General features: G+C 39.9%; 1 protein-coding gene across 1 annotated transcript in view; it reads left to right on the plus strand.

Annotated features, from left to right (window-relative positions):
* Positions 1-16,849, plus strand: part of MYO3B (myosin IIIB) — a 296,489-nt gene that overhangs the window by 103,420 nt on the left and 176,220 nt on the right. The window contains exon 14 of the mRNA XM_032354332.1: positions 6,155-6,169. Within this exon, the coding sequence (XP_032210223.1) occupies positions 6,155-6,169 (15 nt within the window). The remainder of the gene's footprint in view (positions 1-6,154; positions 6,170-16,849) is intronic.

Raw genomic sequence — 16,849 nt, forward strand, 5'->3', positions numbered from 1 at the left:
AATCCCAGGACCCTGGGATCATGACCTGAGCTGAAGGCAGAGGCTTTAACCCACTGAGCCACCCAGGTGCCCCCACAATAGCACTTTTATTTTCCAGGAGATAGAGAGGAGAGCTTAAAATGCAAAGAAAAACTTCCGTTGTCTAAGATTTCCCATTCTGTTAAATTGAGGTTTCCTGGTAGCTAGACTATTGCAGCCCTTGTTTTCAGAAGCAGGCATCAAAGAACTCCTGGTTGACACTCCTGTCTCTGGGCTGCTGGGCAGGTAACAAGCCCTTCGTTAGTGTTTATAAAATAGAATTATTGGTTCTCTTTGTCTAATCTCTTAACAAGGCTGAGAGGATTAACCTCTGTGTGTCTTGTGTGAAACGGTAATATAAAAGCAGAGAGAGTAATCCAGTTGACCATTTCCTGTTTCCTGTACCCACATTCCTGTTCATGTTATACATCCCCAAATCCTAAAAAGGTTAAAAACAGACCTGTACCCCTGAAACAAATAATACATGATATGTTAGTAAAAACAACAAAAAAAACATGAACATCAAAAAAAATATAGATTCCATTGTCAATTATACCTCAACAAAAAAATTTTTTATAAGGAACAAACAAAATGTGGGGTGTGAAGTCAGAAGGCAAAGAAAGGGTCACCAGGAAATAGGGCTCCTCCCAAATTTCTGTAGCCGCCTTAGCAGCAGCCCCTTCCCCTGGCATGCAGCTGCGTGTGGTGAGAGAGAGATGCCTGTGCCTGACAGACACACTCCTATTCCAGGGAACTCACTGGCCATCAGGCACACGGAGGCAGCTACAGGCAGTATGGATTCAGAATTAACGGAAGTCTCTCTTGCCTCTAGATGGGCCACTTCAGACGTGGTGAAATTTTCTTTGTAATCCTTCCTATTGATAGGAAGTTCTCTGAAGGTTTTGTGGGTGAAAATTTGATGTGGCAGCAACATTGCTTTCTAACCCTTCAGCTGGGACTTTTCAAACTGCCCGATCTAGGTAGAAAAACATTAAAAGGAAAGATGTTATAACAAGGTTTCATCACATATTTTCTTCTTTGGGGGACGTTCCTCTTGCTACTAATAAATGAGAGAAAAGTTCAAAAGGCTCAAGGAAAGAAAGAGAAGAGGATGTTTCAAAAGGAACTTAAAAAATCCATTTCTGTCTTTGAATTGTGAATTCTGACTTCCAAGTAGGGGTTTGGGGTTTTAAAGGAGTTCGAAACTTGGAAGAAACTAGGGGGAAAAAAAAAAGAAAGAAAGAAAGAAAGAATATTCCCTCTGGGAATATTCTCTTAGCCTCCAACTCTGATTTTGCTTTAGAATCTAGAACTGAATTTGGCTCTGTTTTCTCCTGTCCAGGCTTTCCCAGATAGTTCCCTTGGAATTTGATTTGAAGTGAAATCAGCAGTAAGTTCTCTTTATCTTGACTCCCATTGGTTCCTCTTTTTATTTGGATGAGGGGGCAAGGCAAGCCCCCATGTTATATCTGTAAAGGACTAACACCATCACTGCTGAAATACTTGATGATTAATACTGAAATTCCTGATTCTGTCACTCTCCAAATTCAGCATTCAGCTCTGAAGAGGATGCCTTTTGGTCACTATCTCTGGAAGTTTTCATTTTCCACTTATGGCTTCTCCTCCCTGCTGGCAATTCAGAAAATGGTCTAGCAGGATGAGCTGACTCTAAATGACAAGGTTCCAGGGTCACAGACATGGACAGTGTTTGCTTCCTCCTGAAACAGCAGATCTAATGAGCCGACCCTATCAGGAAGCCCTGAGGGGTGAGTTCCTACTCACACAGAGGTCTGCTTCTTTCTATTTAATTTGAGAGTATCTCAGTCAGTAGATAATTATATATTTAGGGTCTGTCTAGATATGGTGTTGTGCATAGGTGCTTTCTAGAAGGAATAAAAGAAAATCCCAATTCGAATAGTCACCGAAAGATTGTGTGTCCTAAATGTATAAAGTATGCACAAAATAATGTAAATTCTGAATAGGCATGTAAATCAATAAATGGAGACAATATAAGCATTGTGTCTATTGAAGTAAAAATAGAAGGAAAAGTCTTAGAAATGCATGTCAGGACGGGATAAAACTTCTTTTAATTACAAAGACTTCATGGAAGAGTTTTTTTGTTTTTTTAATTTTTCAATTCTTTTAAAAGATTTTATTTGAGAGCAGGAGAGAGAGGGAGAACATGGTGGGGAGGGGTAGAGGGAGAAAGTGAGAGAGAGAGAGGCGGGCTCCCAGCTGAGCAGGGAGCCCCATGTGGGGCTCGATCCTAGGACCCTGGGATTGTGACCTAAGCCAAAGGCAGACACTTAACCAACTGAGCCACCCAGGTGCCCTTGAAAAGTTTTTGTTTGTTTGTTTGTTTTTTGTTTTTTGTTTGTTTGTTTGTTTGTTTCTCTCCTCTTTGTTTGTTTGTTTTAATGGAGAGGAGAGAAAATTGAGCAGTCTGGGAGTAGAGGCATTGTAAGCCAGGGTCTACAGCACTGAAAAGGAGAGGTAGGCAGTGAGATAATTAAGTGAATAGTGCATGAGGGAAGGACTCAGGGCAGAGAAAAGGAAGCAAGATGGATAAATGATGGCAGTCTACTGAGCCAAGGATAGGCTTCTGATGCCAATCTGATACACGGGGTGGTCAGAGCATGCTCTTGGAGAGAAGAGTTTCAGGATGAGAAAGGAAAACTTGTGCAGGGGTATTAAAGACTGACTAGGGAGAACAGGGTATGCCCTACTTGTCTGTGTGAAGTGTGTAAGTAGATGCTCAATAAATACTTCTACATTCTATATTTAGACGTAGAATCCATTTTGAGTTAATATTTGATGAGGTATGAGGTTGAAGTTCATTTTTCTTTCCCATAAGTATGTTCAGATGCTCTAAAACTGTTGAAATGACTGTGTTTTCTTCATTGAATTGCTTTAGCATTTGTCAGAAATCAATGGTTATATTGTGTGGGCCTGTTTCGTTGATATTAGTATTTAATTCTTCATCAATACCACACTGTCTTTACTATTGTAGCTTTATAGTAAGTTAAAACAGGTAGTGCGATTCCTCCAACTTTATTCTTCTCTTTCAAAATTGTATTGGCTATTTCATTTCCTTTGCCTATCCATGTAAATTTTAAAAGTAGTTCGTCTATATCTATACAAAATCGTGGTATGATTTTGTTTGGAATTGCATGAAACTTATAGACCAGTCTTGGAAGAATTGACATCTTCATTATGTTGAGACTTTCATTCCACAAACACAGTATGTCTTCTTGTTTGAATCTTATTTAATCAGTACAGTTGGCCCTTGAACAACATAGGTTTGAACTGCATGGATCCACTTATATGCAGATTTTTTGATAAATATAATACAGTACCGCAAACATATTTTTCTTATGATTTTCTTAGTAACATTTTCTCATTTTTAGCTTACTTGATTGTTAAGAATATAGTACATAATATATATAGCATACAAGATATGTGTTAATCAACTATTTATGTTATTCAGTAAGGCTTCCAGTCAACAGTGGGCTATTAGTAGGTAGGTTTTGGGGGAGTCAAAAGTTATTTGTCGATTTTTGATCATGTAGGAGTTTGGCACTTCAACTCCTGTTGTTCAAGAGTCATCTGTATTTTGTTTCACATACAGATCCTGTACCTGTTTTGTTAGATTTATACCTAAGTATTTCAACTTTTGGAGCTAGTTTACATTTTTTGTTTGTTTGTTTTCAGTTGTCCAGATAGTATACAGAAATACCGTTGATTTTTGTGGATTGACCTTATTTCCCTTTGCTAAACTCAGTAGTTTTGTTTTTACTTTTTTAGATTTCTAATGGTTTTCTACATAGACAGGCATGTTGTCTATAAATAAGAACATTTCTTTTTCTTTCCATTCTTAGGCTTTTTATTTATTTGTCTTGCCTTATTTCACTGGCTAGGACAGTATAATGTTGAGTAGAAGCAGTTAGAGGAGAGACATCCTTGCTTTGTTCCTGATCTTGGGGGGAAAGCATTGAGTCTTTCACTGTTAAGTATGATGTTAACTACAGGTTTTATGTAGGTGTACTTGCCTTGTTATTCCCTCTATCTGGAATATTTTCCTCTAAAACATACCCATACCTAGCGCCTTCATTTTCTTTAGGTCTTTTAATCACAATCTGCTCTTCTTGCTAAAATTTTAACCTACTCAATATTTTATATTCCTATTTCCTGTTTTATTTTTCTCCTTAACACTTACCACTACTTTATATACAATATACACTTATTTATCTTGTTTATTGTCTGCCTTCCTTCACCATAATGTAAGTTCCAAGATGGCAGGGATTTTTGTCTGGTTTGTCCATCACTGTATCCTACCTGACATGTAATAGACATTCAGTTTATGTTTACTGAATAAATGATGGATGAACTAAATCTCTTTCTATTTCTGTCTTCCTTCCAAAGGACTGGACTATGCCTGCCCTTATTATAGGCCAGCTCTCCACTTGTCCTCTCTATTCCTTCCCCTTTCATTTTGATAAGGACTTTGATCATGCAGTTATTCCTCTTCTCTTCTGCATCATCTGTTTACCCCTCTTTTTTTTTTTTTAAGATTTTATTTGTTTGACAGAGAGAGAGACACACACAACGAGAGAAGGGAACACAAGCAGGGGGAGTAGGAGAGGGAGAAACAGGCTTCCTGCTGAGCAGGGAGCCTGATGCAGGGCTCGATCCTAGGACTCTGGGATCATGACCTGAGCTGAAGGCAGATTCTTAACAACTGAGGCACCCAGGAGCCCCTGTTTATCCCTCTTAATGTGATCATTCTCAACAACATAGTGTTTTCCATCTTTTTCACTCCTTGTTGTATATTAAATTGTGTGTCCCCCCCACACCACGTCCAAGCCCCAACACTTCAGAATGCAACTTTATTTAGAAATGAGGTCTTTACAGAAGTAATCATGGTAAAATGCAGTCATCAAGGTGGGTGCTAATCCAATACATTCGCTGCCATTACAGAAAAGAAACATTTGGACCTAGAGATGCACACAGGGAGAGTGCCATGGGAAGATGAAGACAGAGAGCAGGGTGGTGCTTCGACAGCTTCTCTCACCTGAACCTCTGAACGAAATTCTGTTTCTACTCTTGCCTTTTACAGCCTAACAGCTAAACTATCTTTTCAAAAATATAACTCTGATCATCTCACTCTCCTGTTTAAAGCTTCCAGTGACCCCTCATCACACCTAGAATAAAATCCAAACCTCTGGGGCACCTGGGTGGCTCAGTCGGTTAAGTGTCCAGCTCTTGGTTTCAGCTCAGGTTGTGATCTCAGGGTCCTGAGATTGAACCCCCTGTGGGGCTCCCCACTTAGCAGAGAGTTTGCTTCCCCTCTCTCCCTCCCTCTGTCCCTCCTCCTGCTCATTCACTCTCTCTCTAAAATAAACAAATGTATCTTAAAAAAAAAAAAAAAGTACTGACTCCTTTCCTTTTCTATAAACTCTTACATGATTTGTCCCTGCCCTTCTTTCTGTTCCCATCACTTGAACTTTACCCCTCACTTTCTGACTTCCTTCTGTTCCTCATATATTCCAAGCCTTTCCCTTACTCTGTAGGCAGCTGCTCATTCTGCCGGGAACATTCTTTCTCCAGATCTTTACAGCTCTGTCTCCATTCTGTGATCTAGGATCCTGCTCAGATGTCACCTCCAAAGGGAGGCCTTCTCTGTCCACCCAATGGAGAGTGACCCCACACTTCCTACTCAGTCTGTTATGTTACTCCTTTAACTATCTCCACTGGGATCTAACATTATCTTCTCTGTCTATATATCACCTCCTTCCCCCATCCCCTATGCCACACTGTGAACTCTTTGAGAACAGAGACCTTATCAACCTTTTTTTTTTTTTAAACCATGGTATACCCAGGGCCCAGAGCAGTGCATAGTCAGTCCTCAATAAATGTGTGTTAAATAACTTGGTAATTCCTGCAAGGTAGAAACTAAAGCTAAAACCCAAATCTTGACTCCCACTTTAAGGCTATATATTAATTTACAAGGGCTGCCATAACAAGGCAACACAGATAAAAAGTGACGTTGAACAACAGAAATTTATTGTCTCAGAGTTCTGGAGTTTAGAATTCCAAGATTAAAGTGTTGGCAGGTTTGATTTCTTCTGATGCCTCTCTCCTTGGCTTGCAGATGGGTGCCTTTTCAGTACCCTCACATGGTCACCTTTGGTCTGTGTGTATATGATGTGTCCCAGTCTCCTCTTCTTACCAGGACACCAGTCAGATTGGATTAGGGCTTACCGATTTTACCTTAATCACATTTTTAGAGGTCCTATCTCCAAATGCAGTCATATTCCGAGGGACTGGGGGTTAGTCTTGAACTTATGAATTTGGGTGAGGGGATATGATGCAACATGTAACAGATCACTAGAAGCTGAGGGAGCTGTTAGATATGAGCTCTTTCCCTGTGGGACATGTTGGGGTTACCACCTTTCCCCAAAGGACAGCTGTGACCTGCCAGAGAGTGTTTGTAGCCTCACCCAGTCAGGGAAGGAGAGCTCTGTTCTCTCCCTTTTCCTTTCACATAACATTCAGCCTAGAGCACAGGTGGAGGTGAAGACCTCTCCAGACTAGATACTCTGGAGAAGAGAGAACATTCCCCAAGCCATGAAGACCATCAGTCCAGTCTGGAGGGAAAGGGACAATGGGAAAAAGAGCTTTGAATTGGTATGATGGCAGAAGTTATAAACAAATAAGAATGAATCTTTAAAACCAAAAGTAATCTCTAATAACAGAAAACATCTGAAAATCTATGACCTGGGGCAGAAATATGGTTAAGGGAACTGCCATCCTCACAGAAAGGCAGGTCAGCGTGGGTGAGGGAAATAACAGGAAAAGGCAGATATGTTTCTTGTTTATCCCCAGTGAACTGAGATGCCTCTGTATGCTGATTTCATGCTCCAGGCACAGCAGAGAACCACAAAGCTTCCTGTACATGTGACCTTAGGAGGCTGGCAGTTTTCATCACTCACTGTGGATTCCTCCCAGCACCAGCCTAGAGCGGGTCAGAGTCAGATTTTTGTCTCAGGAATAGGGCAAGTGTCATTGAATAGGGCAAGTCACTCATGAAGAACAGAAACAGCAAATGTTAATTACATGGGCTCTTCATGTCCCAACCATCTGTCATCAGAATTGCAGTTCAGTGCTTGGTCTACCCAGCTCTGCAGTTCTGTAACCATCTTGTATATCTGAGAAGACAGCCAGTCCCATGAGAACAGAGAGTGTGTCTTCTGTTGTATGTATATAGAGACCATGTAGTTGGGACGGTTCACAGTATTTCACAGCTCCACGCTGTTGCCCACCTGTGTTCTGCTTTCTGGAGTTGCACCTGTCCCCCACCCCCAGTGCTCATCATCTCACCATCACACCTTCCATCCTTCCCCCTCTCCTGCCTCTGAATCTTTTTTTTTAAATCTCCAGAACCCAGCCCCAGCCTCACCTCCTCCAGGAAGTTTTGGGTTGTGTCCAATTCCTTGCACCCCTAGAATGTAAATTCCACAAGGATAGGATATTGTCCGTTTAGTCAGCTCCTCTTTCCAACTCCCAGCGAAGGCCCTGGCCCATAGGAGGTGCTCAGTGGACTCTGTCTGTTCTGGCTAGGCAGTGCCATTTAGGACCAGAGTTTCCTGGTGGTCCTGAAAGCCCTAGAAGCCTCTCAGAAATATTGGACCATCCTGTGATTTATGGCATCAGTTGGAAGCCCATCATCAGACATCTGTGTTCACAAGTTGTGAAATTCAGAGAAGAACTCCACTTAGAATTGTCTAATCTGAATCTGGAACAGGTGTGGAGAGCCCTGTTTGGACTCAGGGACCACGGAAGTGCAGGTGAAATTGCAGTTACATTTGGCATCTGCAGTGGATTGCTAGCCCCCTTCGTCTGGAGGGTGATGGAGGGGGCTGTCCCAGAAGCAAACAGAAGCAAACAGCACACACAGGATTAACGGACAGATTGTGCTAGGAAGCGTGAGATCCATGCACTTGCTCAGAAATGTGGCCATACCTTACCTTACTTACCTTACCTTACTGCTGCAATCTCTGTTGCTTCCCTTACCTTACTGCTGCAATCTCTGTTGCTTCTGTGAGGTTCCACGAGGGCAGCATCCTCCTCTGCCCTTTGACGGGCTGGAGGAGGAGGCAGAGTGTCCTGGCAACAGTTAGACAGCCCCGGGAGAAACTTCACACCTTCTCACCTTCCCCTTTGTCAGTGGTTTTCAGCCAAAGGCCTTGTTGAAGACAAAAATGCATGTGTAGGGCAGTGGTAGTGGGCAGAAAGCATCTCTTGTAATTCTAGTTTTTTTTCTCCTATCCCTGAATGCTTTTAGGTTTTGAGTTTGCATTCTCCAGGAGCTGTTTTCTTTGTGTTTAAGTGTAAGCAGCTTAAGTGTTTCTTTTTTAAAAGTCCACCTTCCGTTTCTTCTACCCCATTAGCCATGGTAGAGTGAGGAGCCCTGGACTGTAAATCAGGTGACTGAGATAGAGATTGCTCCTTTGTACCCCTCAGATTTAATTCTCTGCTTCCCATCTGCACATTCCAGCTTCCCATCTGCACATTGAGGGGTTTGTGTGAAGAGCGTCACCTGATTAGATGGAACCTTAAGGTCCAACAGACAAACCTCTAATAATCTCTAGCCCAGACCTTCGGTCTGGAGTTTGAAAGCACTCACTGGGCCCTCTTCTGCGTGTTGGTCTGTAGAACCACACTGTCCAATGTAATGTAAAATGTTCTATTATCACATTTTAAAATGTGAAAAGAAGCAGTGTCTTAGTCTGTTCAGGCTGCCAAACCAAAATACCCAACTGGGTGATTTATAAACAACAGTAAACTTTCTAAGAGTTCCGGTGGCTGGAAAATCCAATCTCAAGGTGCCAGCATGTTTAGTGTCTGATGAGAGCCCATTTCCTGATGCACAGAGCCTTTCTCCTGTGTCCTCATATGGTAGAAGGGTCAAGGGAGCTCTCTGGGGCCTCTCTTGGAAGGGCACTAATCCATTCCTGCCTTCATGAAGCCCCTGATCACCTCTCAAAGGCCCCACCTCCCTGCTCAGAAACTCGGTCTCCCTGGGGGCTGGGGGGTGCATGGCTCTCTCATCACAGTGGGGGTTAGGATTCAACATAAAAATGGAGAGGGACATAAACATTCAGTCTAGAGCACAGGTGGAGGTGAAGTAATTTTAATAATGTATCAGTGTATCCAAAATAATATCATCCAACATATGATCAGTATAAATCTTACTAATGTGATAAGTTTTACATTTTTTGTTGTACTAAGTTTTCTACATCTGGTATGTATTTTATGCTTATGGCACATCTTACTTTGGACTGGCCACATTCCACGTGCTCCGGAGCTGCCATATTGAGTAGCTGTTGCTCTAAAGGATCGCTGTCCTGGCCACAGAAGTGCCTCCTTGTTCCTGCTTTCAAAGAGAAGTGCAGAGATGACAAAGAGCCCTTCTTGCTGGTCCTCCCAAGGAAAATGAAGTCTTGTTTCTTCATAAAACAATATTTTATTGTGTCCTGATTGGACGCTAGACTATTTTCCTGAGTATGAGAAAAATCGGTCTTCTGGATTTGCCAAGTTCTAGCACAAGCTTTTAAAAATTTCTCTTGACTCTGTTGGCAAAGATAGAAATACTCCCATATTATCAGTAGTGAGAGCGGTGTTTCCCAAAATGTGTTTCATGAAGTACTGGGTTTGTGGGATATAAAGAGGTGTGAGGTGAATAAGAGATTTCCTGGTCAGAAAGTATGGGAAATACTGATTGTGAAAATCCAATATATATCTTTATTGCAGAAATGCCAAGAGATGTTTCTCATGCACAGGGCTTCCAAAACCAAGAAACCGCTTTTTCTGGAAAGCATCTTGAGGGTCAGGAGTCAAGTGGGACCTGCTGAGGTGATGCTGATCAGAACATTTTCTCCCTGACTTCCTTTTCCAGGGCAACCTTGTTGTGTGGGTTTTAACTCCACTCCCAAAAGTTTCTTGTGCTTTCTTGGCTCTAGGGACCCTGTTGATGCTATGTTCTTAAGAAGGAAAAACTGAGCTCAATAATGAGTTGCGATAATGGCTCTAATATTGGGAACGTTAGTATCTATTGTGAATCAGATCTACTATCTTTCCTCAACACATTTTAATAGTTCTTTCATAGCTCCTAAATGCGACAGTGAATGTACATTTTACTTTAAAGTGGCAGTTCAATTTAGAGACTTTCTGTTTTATTTCTTTAATGATCCTGTCAAGTATAACAAATGTGGCAGCTGTGATTTTTTTCAAAGGGTCAAAAATGCAAGAAAAGTAGGTTCTGCTTCTCTCAACCAGCATCCTTCTCATTCATAGAAAAGAAATATGTTCATATTTAAGATGAAAGGTTCTTTGGTTTTATTTCATAGCTCATATTGGAGAAAAAGTCTCAAGGCCATTTACAGTTTATTAATTTATCCTACTATAATATCTCTTTATAATGGGGCTTTCAGGTCATTTTAACCCTCCTCCTCACTTCTCTTACTAAAAGATAACTCCAGGCACTTCGAATCAAATGAATTAGAAACAAAGCCATTATAATTATAATTATAATCTCTCTACTTAGAGATGGATCACAATTTAACACTTTTTCCCCAGGAATTTGGGTCATATCAATAGAAACTGTATTTTTCTCTTTAGAATACAAGGCTAGCTTCTGACAGTCTGGTCCATATGTTAGAAGCATATAAAAGTTAATCATTTGGCTGTGGTGCCAGCTCGTGTGCTAAGAAAAACTGTAAACCACAGCTGTATGGAGTAACAATTGTGAACTTTACTGGTTTGCACATGTGAGACATCAGTAAACCAAATAAAATGTCACTGAACTGAACTTGGGAGTTGGAAGTGGGAGAGAGGACTGCTAAGATTTAAGGTTTGTACTTAGCAAAGTCGCTCCATTCTTTGTGTTTCATAAGGGTAGTTCAGGTTACCCAAAAACTGAATCAGCTGTTTCCCAGATGATTAGTTTTGGCTTAGCCACAGCAAAGGTGATTGCTTAGTAATCATTGGGATCACTGGGCGATTGACCTGGTTTGGTGTGTAAATGACCAAAAAAATCCAGACATCATCTAAAATCAGTTGGGTTCAATCAGTTTGGTCAGGCAGCAGTCCCATCAATTACTCGGTGGTCTGCCTTGGATACAATCAAAAACCTTGTAACTACTGCAGAATCTTCAGTTAGGCCATCTCAGATGATGGGCTTTCTTAAGTGTTCCTGCTCAGTGCTCTGCACTGCTGATATTCAACTCCAGGCAAGAAACTTGAATACTCTCTGCCTCAGTTTCCTTTCCTTATAGATTGGAGGTATTAATGTGACAAAATTGTCACATTAAATAGTTCATTTCATACACTTAGCACAGTAGCTACTGTCCTGTAAACATTCAGGGAATGTTAGTATTTAAGAATTGTTAACTCTTGGGGCACCTGGGTGGCTCAGTGGGTTGGGGCCTCTGCCTTTGGCTCAGGTCATGGTCCCGGGGTCTTGGGATCAAGCCCTGCGTTGGGCTCTCTGTTCAGCGGGGAGCCTGCTTCCTCCTCTCTCTCTCTGCCTGCTTCTCTGCCTGCTTGTGATCTCTGTCTTTCAAATAAATAAATGAAAATCTTAAAAAAAAAAAAAAAGAATTGTTAACTCTTTTCTAATCTGTGGCTAAGTGACAAATATAGGGCCAGATAAGTGGATTTCTACATTTATTTCCTTATCTCTGATGCATTTTTTTAAAAAGAAGGATGTTATTACATAGTACTGTGGTCTATCTTTCTTTCTGTTGAGAGTTTGTGATTTCTGTGTTTTAAAAATAATAGCTTAAGAAAATAAACAGAAGAAAATAAACCCTTAATCTTAACTCTTAAATCCTCAGTTTGTTTGCTTTCTTTTCTAGTCAAACAACCCAACATTTAATGAGGCTCTAGGCCATAGAAAATTGGATAGTTTATAAAACTGTGATTAACCAGAATCCCTAATTAATATTTTTGTAAATCTCAAAGGGTATGCTGAAGAGATTGTCACTGAGTCAAGTTATATGGCTTTAACTAAAACTCCTTGCCCACTAGGATTTCTAGGAGTTCCATGTGGCTCTAATCAAATCCCCTATACCAGCAACATCTGCATCTCTGCTCACCACTGAAACTCTGTTAACTATAAATTTAATAAGAACACTTTGTTCCCAGAGCTCAATAAACATTTGTCCAGCCCTCTGGATGATAAAACCCAGATACAAAGAAAGTAAGTAACCCATTCAAGCATGCCTAACCAGTAAGGGGCAGTACTGAGACAAACTCCAGGTGGTTTGACCCCAGAACTCAAAGTCTTTACTTCACCTCTGCCATAAGACCTCAAATAAGCAAATGAGCAAAGGTCTGAAATATGAAAGGAGCATGGCATGGACAAAGACCAGCAAAAAGGTCAGGACACTTGTAGGGAAGTGAGATGAACTCTAGGGGCTGCTCTTAGAGAGTGTTAGAGGTAATGTTAAATAAAAATTTAATGCACAATTTATTCACTCATTAATTCACGTGCATTTGAATGCTTTCTCTCTGCTAAATAGACCACTAGGTATAGAGTGGTAAATAAAATACACCTAGTGTCCTCCCTCATGGAGCTTAGACTCCAATGAGAGATGCAGTGTTAATTAGATTCATGGGTAGCTTTCAGTGTAACATCAAGGAACACTTGTAGCTTTGGTGAGACATTCTCTAGAAACATTTAAACCATAAATCTGTTTCATTCAGATTCATTACTCATCTGTGGTGCTACATAACTCTGCAAAATGGTTCACAGTCAATTGCTTATCTCCTTAGGATAATGAGCCATGGCATTCTTGGATGAGTGAAGGAAGAATCGATGATACTGCAGTTTGACGGGAGGTAGTAGATCAGATCCATCTCCAGAAGGCAAGGGTAGAAATCACCTATATAGTTTTTCTTTAGCGTCTACTATGTGTAGGACACTTTGCCAATCTTTAGCAGGTGCAAAAGGAATACTTTTTGATGAGACATTCTCTAGAAACATTTAAACCTTCATTGAGAATAGAAATACTTGGTGTCTGGCTTCCAAGGGCTTATGATCTCTATAAGGAATCATTACTAAACAAAAATACTCACATAAGGTAGAATATTTATTTTGACTTGAAAAGACTCAGACACAAGTACACTGACTAGCTGCAGCCTCTAGAATTAGCACAGATTGTGATACTTGTAGGGTTACTTCATCAGAGAAAGAATCTTTTTTTTGCTGACCTTTATTCTTAATCGATTCTGTTCTTTTAAAAACAGTAATTATGGCATCTCTAGTATGTAGGATAAAACTTGAATTTACAAAGTTTTTGAAATAAAATTGTTATTTTTTATGCTATATCATAAGGTCAGGGTCTCAAAAAGGCTATGCCTGTAGTTAAGAAATAAAAATAGATTAATTTTATCTTTCAACACCATGATGCATATGCGGTTCAGTAGAACTTTCTGGGCACTGTCATTTTATGAGTTGGTAACAATAACAACAACAAAATAAAAATCCTACATATAAGAGAGAAATGTGGAGTGTGGATGTTCAGAAAACACATGGCAGTGTAGCTTAGATATGAGTAATGCTGGCCGCTTAAGTGTGTTGTAAGTTTTGTTGCCTGCAGAATGTGGCCTTTCCCTGTATGCTTTTCCTTATCTTCTGGACTCTGTAGTTTTTCTCAAAGATGTGCACCTGGATGTTCAGACTAGGTCCTTTAAAAAACGAGCTGGGTGATATGGAATAGTCATTCTTTGGAGTAAAGCAAAATAACTGGTAAATGTGAAAAACAGACTTGGGTAACTACAGATTGAAAGTTAACCTCGGATGCTTGCAGAGACTCAATGGAAAAAAGATTTATGTAAGTGATGGTTGCATTCATATTAGTACCAGTTCTTCAAAATGGTGAGTATTTCCTAATGTCGAATCTAAAAGAAGGAGGATTTTTTTTTAAAAAAAACTAGAAAGACTGTATATTATGAAGATGTTAAAGGTAAGCACGTTGAATTCCTTAATCTTAGATAATCTTAAATACATTGTGGAGAAGAACCTAAACTTCTGTCTCCTCTCTCATGTGCTAAGATGAGTGGTATAAAAATTGGGGATCTGAATAAGATCACTGTAGCCATAATAGCAAAGTAAAGGAGGAAGAATTAAAGAGATCACAGAATCAGAACCATTGCTGTTGCTCAGGGTGATCAGCTGTGAAGAGAGCATTGACAAATTATATACCCAAGTCTCAATAAATATCATTTATGCTTCCTCCATTTATCTAAGCAATGCTATCATCACCACCCCCTCTTCCTTCTGTTGCCTACCAAACTGCCAAGAAACAATAATACATTGTGCAGATTTTAGTTGTGTCTTTCTTATCTTGTTCTTTCTTATTTCCCCCACCTCAGGATTCTTTTAAGATTTTACAACTGTAGGTAGAATTTCAGAGCTGAATGGAAGCCCAACATTATTTGATCTCTTTTACTATAATTTGCATCCACAATTCCTACTCTTACTCATTTGCTTGTTGGTCATTATGATGTTGTTTGTTTTTTAAAAAAACAAAAAAAAAAAACTTTACTTTTTAAGAGCAGTTTTAGTTAATAGTGATATTGAAGGGAAAGAACAGAGATTTCCCATATAACCCATGCCCACACATGCATAGCTGCCTTCATTATCAGTGTCTTCCACAAGAGCCATACCTTTGTTACAATGGGTGAACTTATAATGACACATCATTATTACCCAAAGTCCATAGTTTACTTTAGGGTTCTCACTTGATGTTGTACATTCTGTGGGTTTAGACAAATGTATAATAACATGTATCCATCATCATGGTATCATACAGACTATTTTCACTGCCATCAAAGTCCTCTATGCTCTGCCTATTCATCCCTTCCCCCATCTCCTGATCTTTTTATTATCCCCATAGTGTTGCCTTTTCCAGAGTGTCATGTAGTTGGAATCACACAATATGTAGCCTTTTCAGATTGGCTTATTTCACTTCGTAATGTGCATTTAAGGCTCTTCCAAGGCTTTTCATGACTTGATAGTTCCACTTCTTTTTAGTACTGAATAATATTCTGTTGTCTGGATGTACCTTAGTTAATTTATCTGTTCACCTCCTGAAATACATCTTGATTGCTTCCAATTTTTGGCAACAGGAGTTTGTGTGGACATTAGTTTTCAATCCTTTGGGTAAATATTGAGGAGTGGGACTGCTGGATCACGTGCTAAGAGTATGTTTAGTTTTGTAAGAAACTTCTAAACTCTCTTCCAAAAATGGCTGTACTGGGGCATCTGGGTGGTTCAGACGGTTAAGTGTCCAACTCTTGGTTTCAGCTCAGGTCTTGATCTCAGGGTTTTGAGTTCAAGCTCCACACTGAGCATGGAGCCTACTTAAAAAAAAAAAAAGAAAAAGAAAAGAAACTTCACCAATAGAAGATATACAGATGACAAATAAGTATACACAAAGATGCTCCACATCACATGTCAAAAGGGAAATGCAAATTAGAATAACAATGAGATGCCACTTCACGCCTATGAGAATAGCCAAAATCAAGAACAACTGATAATATCAAAGGCTGGCAAGGATTTAGAGCAACAGGAATGCTCATTCATTGCCAGTTGGATGCAAAATGGTATAGCCATCTTCTTCTTCTTCTTCTCCTTCTTTTTAAGATCTTTGGTCCATTTTGGGGTGCCTGGCTGGCTTAGTCAGAAGAGCATGTGACTCTTGATCTCAGGGTTGTGAGTTCAAGCCCTACCTTGGGATCACTTAAGCCCTACCTAAGAGATCACTTAAAAAAATAAATAAATAAAGTTTAAAGAAAAAAAAATCTTTGTTCATTTTTCAGCTGGGTTGCTTTCTTAATGAATTTTAATAATTTTTAGTATATTTTGGGTAACAGCCCTTTATCAGATCTATAATTTACAAACAATTTTCTCTGATGTTGCTTTTTGAACAATGTTGTTTATTGCCCTGACCAGCTCTCTGATTTATAGCCCAGGTAACTTTCTCATATATCCTGGCCACAGATGTCACATAATCTCTTTCTGGTACCAGGCTGACATTATGCAGTTCTTGTAGTTCCCCCTCAAAAAGGTTCTACCCCTCTTAACACCACATTGCCCGGTATTGATCTAAAAGCTGCATAGCCACAAAGGATTTGCTTTGTGGGTGCTGTGGCAGAATGCTAGGGCATACAAGTAGAAGACCATTAATATACTTGGACTCCTCATTTGACATATAATAAAAGTGAGTCACAGAGAGTTGAGTGATCTAAAGTCAATGGCATGCCTGGGATAAAAATAAGGATTTCTCACTCTCAACTGTATCTAGAGTCCTTTTCATTGCTTCCATGCTGAAGAGGAAGAACCAAAGGAACATTTATAGTTTCAAGTACCCAGTTGTTATCCTGCACAATGGGAGTTAACAGCATCTTATTTCCCGAAGCCCTCTTTGGCTTTCTCTGTCTTCACTGAAAACACAAGGAAACCCAAGTATTGTGCTTCACACAAAGAAATCATGCAACAGACTCATCATCAACAGATAAGGTGTATTGAGCAGAACTTCTAAAGGGGATTTAAAAATCTACAGTGATCAGTTTATTCTCTCCTGCCTGGGTATTTTACTTAGGATTCTAGTCTTAGATATGGAACGTCACTTTTCTCTGCATCTACTGGATCCACATTGAGATTTTACTCAAGACTTTGGCCTCATTATTGCTTGTATCAACTAACTGATATGAGTCCCCTGCTGGTTTACATACAAACCATCCAACTTTGGCCATACAAATG

Source organism: Mustela erminea, chromosome 8 (genome assembly GCF_009829155.1).
Source record: "Mustela erminea isolate mMusErm1 chromosome 8, mMusErm1.Pri, whole genome shotgun sequence".
NCBI lineage: Eukaryota > Metazoa > Chordata > Mammalia > Carnivora > Mustelidae > Mustela > Mustela erminea.